Below are 7,039 nucleotides of genomic sequence, written 5' to 3' on the forward strand. Positions count from 1 at the left end.
TATAGTGCTTCTAATCCTGCACTTTTAACATAAAGAAACAAAGAAAACGGTATTCTCACAACTGTAGGTGGGAAGGCCTCGTAGTAAAACTAAATTAATAAAAGAAAGGGCTAATTTCTTTTTTAAACGTCAGTTCTACTGCTCACAAATTTCATACTTAAGTTTGAAAGCTTGTTTTCGCTGTGTTGCAGTTTTTTTTTTGAAAAACTGTTGTACTCTTCCACTGACCTCCATCTGTGAGTTTTCTCCCGTGAGCAGCTTCACTTCATCTCACACCTTGTACACTGCGTTTAACACTCTGGCTGACCACAAACAGCGACTCACTGTGTGACATGTATTCACCCCTGACCGAGAGTTTTAGTCATCACCAAAAATATGACAGTACTGCAACGTTTCACAAAATTTAATGGAAAAAGTTTGAGCTCTCAAATGCAGATAAGACGTATGTGATGATTACATTTCTCCACCAAAGAACTTTTTTTTTTCTTTTTTTCACATGCAAGTACAGCAACTATTGAAGGACAGGGTTGGTAAGATTTTGGTCACAATTATAAACTGGTTCCAGTTTCTACGAAGCCAGCGTTTTTTAAGTCATAACTAATGATTTCAGTCATGTTTAATAAAAATAGGGCCTCCCTGATAAACTAAAGAGCTAAGAAGATAAAAGATTGTAAATTATAGTTCAACCATTAATAAAGACATTCATTCCCACCCACGAATCTTTTACAAAGGGTGCCTCATTAGAAAGTAGCAGAGAAACACTCTGAAAATAAAAACTAATCACACACACAAACTTTGTTGCAGGATTTGATTGTAAACACAGAGCTATGACAACTATAAAGATGAAGGCTAAATAAATTAATAAATAATAAACTGTTTATACCTATTCATCACCTTAAACCTCCACTGCACTGTGACAATGCCAAGCTGCTGTGTTTTTCTTTAGGCATCTTCTGTGGCTTCATGTGGTTAGAAAATGTTTCTCACTGCATGAATTTTCATTTTGACACATGTGCTCATTATGACAAAGCTGCTAAGACTTTTCTGCTGACACACACATGTGAGGTTAGGTGGGTTAGTAGGGGTTCCTTAATGGCAGCCATGGAGGAAAATTCTTCTGAATTTTAGATCTACCTGAGGACGCATTTTCCCTTCCATGTGTGCATCACAAAAAAAGGGACTCCTGATAAGACAGGAGAATCTGCGGGTGATGTACCTCTCAGACCAGTCGAAGCCCCCACCCACCGTTTCCCTTACGCTGACAAAGAGAGAGAACAGACGAGAGGGGTTTTCTCTTTCAGTCTCACTCTCACTTCCTCCTCTCTGGTTGCAGAAAACTGATGTAAAGATTGTGCGTGGAGATTGACACTGACATGACAGACGGAGCGAGTTGGACACACTGACTAACATGTGATGCCTCCTGAATTTCCAAAATGTGTAATACTAATGCACACTGGAGTAAATGGCCATCACTGAAGAAAATATTCAGTGATGTTTCCTTTTCAATTTCCATGTTGTAATTCTCTGTAACCTGAAAACATAGTAGTGATTAAACCTCAGGTCATGACAGCCTCCCATGTGCTGCTCTTCTGAAAACCTCAAGGTATATGTATTGTACTGTACATAAAAGTGGTCAAAAATGGAATAGCCATCCACACTGCAGTATGCACACATCTGCAACCCCAACTTAAAGTGCTGAACCCTCAGTGGCTGCAGGGTAAGCATCATCACCATCTAGTTTCACTGCTGCAACACAACACTGAAGAAACAGGCAAGATATGATTGTATCTGCCAGCTGCAAGAAGCAGTGGACATCAAAACTGCTGTGCGTCAAGGGCAGAGCTGTGAAACAAAAACACATTCTTTCAATGTTATGCTAAATGGGAGTTGATGGCTGATTGCTTTGATTTGTAGTCTGCAACATGTCAAACACAAACATCTACAATACAGTTCGGAAGAAATAAAGGGCACAAAAACACACAAAATCACATGCAATTAGGCAAGAGTACAGAATTACACTTATGATTCTTGTTCTTTCTCCTGGAACACGTCTTGTTGATTCTTGGGGAGCATGGGGTGATTTAGAGACATGTAGTGGTCCTGTTATTTTTGCCATTATTAACTCTCTCCACTGGTCTTTCCCCCTCCAATTTTACACATGCCACCCACTTTTAGAGAAGCGCTCTCTGGACTTCTCTGTTTTAAGTGATTTTAGACTCAAGTCAAAGCTGCTGTTTTTATTGAAGATCTTAGAAGAAAAAAAGAAAACGTCTCTATCGGACTAATTTCTTTTATAAATAACAATAAAATCTTTGAAAATGTTCAATCTGGTTTATGTTCTCTACACAGAACTGAGACCTCTGTAGTCAGGGTGACCAGTGGCCCACTGCTTTTAGCTGACACTCATCTCACCTCAGCACACAGCTTAAAAATAGGAACTGCAAATGACTGCTGTTCTTTCTCACTATGGTGGACTGTGCAACATACACTGATCACGTTGTGTCACAAAATTTTATGAAGCCAAATGACAACCATTGTGCACGCTGGCCACGTCTCGCTACTGAAAAACTGTATATGGAAAAAAAAAAATTCTCTAGCGCTCTGGTGACTGAATGGTTCTGGAGCATGCCACATTACTGCAACGTCCATGGTTTAAATCCGGCCCTGGAACTTTGTTGCATGTCCAATGACACTGCATGTTACTTTTATGAATGCATAAGGTAAAGATAAATCTCTGAGATGAATGTATCACCAACAAACCTATTTGGTAACCCACAGGAATGTCCTTCATGACTCTCATGTGACCACAGTTCCAGGGCATTTCCCAAATAGGCTTGTGATGAAACTTGACCACACACTTTCTTTTTCACTTGTCCTTGCAAATGGGCATAAAGAAAGAGTTTTTCTGGTTGATAAATAATAGTAAGATTAATATGGCTAGAATATCTCCTCTTTTCTCCTTTTAACTCAACATTAATACTTGAAAAAAAGGGTTTCCTGTTGTTGCAGCAGGCTTTTTGTGTTTGTGTAGGTGGCCGTCATGCGGTGAATAGCCTACATTCAGGTTGTCAATACCACACCAACGAAGACTACCTATGACACGGTATAGCTGTGGCTCCATGATTCAAAGTGAAAATGGGAAGTGCCGTCTTCCTGTAGTTTCCTGTCGGCGGCACTCAAACAACTTTACGTTCACACACTCTATAGGCCCCACGCACGCGCGGCTTGACGACACTCTCGCATCACGTAGTGGTGATTGCCAGTGGAAAAGAAAATTTCATTACTCACATACGCCAGTTTCTGCAGCTTTCCAACTCACTACAAGTGGTTTTCCTGTGTCCTCAGGGATACATATAAAAAGGTAAGCGACACAACTGTCTACATTTCCAGTAAATCTTTCGAATAGCGACTTCTGGTGACTGCTACTTCTGCTACTCACACTGAGAATATGAAGCTGGTTCTACTTTGCCTTTTTGCAGTCTGCTGCTATTCTTTGGCCCAGACAACAACAACAACAAATGGGCCCAACACATCACTCCAGAAGAGAAAATTGGAAGAAGCTCTAAGGCAGTTGAATGAGGTGAAACGAAGGCAGCAGGTAGGTTCATATACATTTACTTTTTCTCAACTTTGCCCATTTACAGTTGCAGTTATCTTTAATTAATACAATGTCCTCGCTTTTTGTCATGCAGCACTATGAGGAGATGCTGAATGCCCCAGAGAATATTGAGGTAGGCAAATCTAATTTGCATTCAAAATAATGTTGACAGTATGGTCACCGCCACACTTAATATTTGTGGTTGCTTACTCATTGTTGTACTTACTGTAGTTACTAATTGTCATGTGCCGGCTACTGTAGGAGTACATCAAATGATGTGTGAAATCACAAAATGCATATGTAATCTGGAGCACATCAAATGGTGGCATTTATGTTGAAAGCTGCACAATGTCCTTCTAAATAAAATAGATAAATAAAAAAATTATAGCTTACCTTGCAGGCTTAAAAACTTGATCTTTTAAAATATATTCAAATTTTTCTTTTACATTTCATCTTCTGCTAGATAGTCTCATTGAAATACATGTTAAAAAGAAAATGACTCCACCCTGCTCTACAGCTGCCAGCGTACTATACAGTACAGGCAAGTTAGACCTTCATAAACTATGCAAAGCTAATAAAGCTAAACCTAACAAAATCTGTTTATAGAGTAAATTCAAATGTGAGCATATACCATTTTTAAATAAAGTAATTTTTCTGTTTGATACAGCAAAAATCTAAAAGTAACTAAGTACTGGAAATGATTAATATCAGTAGTAGTTTAATTAGAGTTTCATGTTAAGTTAAACAGTATTATTGAGAACCATCTAACATCATAAAAACTATGCACAAACTAGCCACCATGTTATTTCTAAGAGAATTACTGATGCCAGTGGTGTCAGAATACTGTTTGTTAACCCGAGAAAAAACCTGCAGTCCATCAGATTCACTCAAATTATAAATTACCTAAACTCTTATCTTCATGACAACAATATTCAACTTTAGCGCCTTACTGAACATGCAGTTTTAGTATAATTTGACCTTTTAGAAAACAAACCATTTGTTTTGCTTATGTTATGCTATGCCAAAAACAATCCCACATAACAATGTGATTATCTGCACTTACTTTAAAGGAATGCCTATTTAGATCAACTGCATTACTTGTAAATTCAGAGCAGCCGTCTTTCTTGTCAGGGTTTTGGTCCTGAGTGAGTCAACTCCAGAGCTTGCTCAGTGTATTTTCTCATAGCTTCCGTTGCACTCTCAGGTGAAATGTGATGAGTAATCATGCAGAGAGCAGACAAAACCATGACACTTCCTCACAAACTCAAAATGTTTTCTTGCATGCTAGAGAACATCTGACTCAATGTTCTATTTAAAAACTGGCAAATTACATCTTATCTTAATGACAATGATTCCTGAGTGGGTGTGAAGCCACTATTTTCTAAAAAAAAAAAAAAAAAAAAGGCTTAATATTAAGGATGAAAATTCATGACACCAGGGGGGGGGGGGTGTCACACATTGTGAGTATCTAAACAGAAACAAACTGTTTGACATGGAAAGAACATGTCACATCATCAAAATTTTCATTACAAATTCTGGTGGGAAACAATTCAAAAACATCCAAAGCATTTTGGGAACAGAAACTTAACTTAAAATAGTGGAAACTTTGGTTAAGTTTCACTTTAGGTAAAAGTGTTATATGCATGTATCTGATTGGAAAGTCTACTGCGATAATGAAGTCATGACATGAAACCAGAAACAACAGCTTTCTTGGAAATCTTTTGATGGCAGTGATGGGAGTTTTTTCCTCTAATTAGTGATTTGCAGAATTGTTTAGTAAAAAACAAAACAAATCACCATCTTCAAACTAACAAATGTATCAAATTGATAGTGAAGTAGCTCTATGGTTGACGACTCTTTTAAATGATGTCTTCTCTTCTACTGTTATTTGTCCCTGTGTCATTTCCCAGTTTTCCATAAAATAACTTAACACTGACATGAACGCACATGAATTACAAATTCATGATATATGTTGTTGTGGTATGGATGTTTTATTCACAAACATTTTTCTCTTTTTTTTTCCTTCTCCATTTTATAACAGGACTGCTGCTGTCTGTCAGCCCTGCAGTGCTTTAAGGCTAACATGCAGGTGCATTTCAACGTTACAGAAGGAAAAGAAAAAAAACTTTACAACAGCCTCAAGAATCACCTAACTGTAAGTAAACTGCCAGGGATCAAAATAACACATCTAAAAGTGTGCCTCAAATACAATGTCAAGTTTGTAGTGCAGTACATTTCTAAAAAAACAACTAATTTCTTTTATCCATTTCAGGTGAGAAGCCTGGACTTTTGTAATTCAGGAAATGACACGGTGAGAGAAAATGTCAATGTTTTTCCTAAATAATCAGTGCTGATATTTCAGTTGCATGAAGAACTCATATGTTGCACTCATAGTACATGGCCATTAGTTAATTTTTCTTTTGTTTCCCTTCAGCCCACATGCCAAAACTGCTACCTACATCCTAAAGTAAAAGCCCAGGAATTTTTCAACCGACTGGAGTCTCTTATTCAACGGGTAAGGGTTTTTTTTATTATCATCATCATTTAACACATCTCTGGTTGAACATCTGTGGCATGACATATCATTAATGTGACGAAGTGAGTCTATGCAACAAGTAAAAGTTAAATTAATGACAATTTCTTCCTCTATAGGGCATAACCAAGTTGAACAACTGAGAAGAAAGGAGGATCTAGTTGTGACCAAAGACTGAATGTAGAGAAGACACTACGCTGAAAAAATGCTAAACATGGCAAAGTCTATATTTTCTAGCCTTCTAAATATTTAACTTATTTAATATTTATTTACGTAGTGGTGGTGAACCCACTCAAGCTATGAAGAATGTATTTTCAGGAAAACTGATCTGTCGCCACCCAGTGGACAGACTTGGCAGTTTTGATTTCTTTTCTCTTTTTCACTGAATGTGAAAGTTAATTTATTTATAAATTGTAGTTCTTAAAGAATATTAAGTATGTTAAGACATTTATATCATGTATGATGTGCCTTAGTACAGCAATTCTTTTTATTGAAATAATTGTACCATTTGAAAATATTAAATACATAACAACACAGAGTTTTTGGTTTACTTGGTTTCTTTTTTTTTTGTCAGACAACATTTCCAAAAGCTTCCAGCAGAGGTGGATACACTCTGTGAAAGACAGTGTATCATGATAAAATTCTTAATTTTATTTTCAAAATGCAGTATACCTATATTCTACCTCCTGAGATAGCTTTAATTTTAGCTTGAACTTTTTTTCACTTGGAGTAAACTGGGAGTAAATAAGTAATGATGTGTTACTTCTCCTTTTTCATGAGCATGTCACAGTTAAAGCAAACATTTACATGAAATTGAGACTGGAATTGGACATTTAGCCACATAGTATATGTAGAGCTTGTGCAGGACACCAAAGACAAAAAGGTTTTCAGTCATTTGTAGATAAAAG

At 37.1% G+C, this 7,039-nt stretch overlaps 1 protein-coding gene across 1 annotated transcript; it reads left to right on the forward strand.

The window, feature by feature from the left end:
• Window positions 1–3,448: 3,448 nt before the first annotated feature.
• Window positions 3,449–6,594, forward strand: il21 (interleukin 21). Its single transcript, XM_022760384.1, has 6 exons — window positions 3,449–3,598; window positions 3,693–3,731; window positions 5,640–5,753; window positions 5,871–5,909; window positions 6,033–6,113; window positions 6,251–6,594. Exons 1-6 carry the CDS (start codon window positions 3,449–3,451, stop codon window positions 6,272–6,274), a joined length of 447 nt encoding a protein of 148 aa, XP_022616105.1. The 3' UTR covers window positions 6,275–6,594.
• The last annotated feature ends 445 nt before the right edge of the window (window positions 6,595–7,039 follow it).

Source organism: Seriola dumerili, unplaced genomic scaffold, assembly GCF_002260705.1.
Source record: "Seriola dumerili isolate Sdu_G_001 unplaced genomic scaffold, Sdu_1.0 BDQW01000331.1, whole genome shotgun sequence".
NCBI lineage: Eukaryota > Metazoa > Chordata > Actinopteri > Carangiformes > Carangidae > Seriola > Seriola dumerili.

Bases quoted from the DNA above. Each gene is read 5' to 3' on its own strand.
- il21 (XM_022760384.1), top strand. From the start codon at position 3,449: ATGAAGCTGGTTCTACTTTGCCTTTTTGCAGTCTGCTGCTATTCTTTG. The intron at 3,599-3,692 runs GTAGGTTCATAT...TTTGTCATGCAG, and splicing joins AGGTGAAACGAAGGCAGCAG to CACTATGAGGAGATGCTGAA. The intron at 5,910-6,032 runs GTGAGAGAAAAT...GTTTCCCTTCAG, and splicing joins GTAATTCAGGAAATGACACG to CCCACATGCCAAAACTGCTA.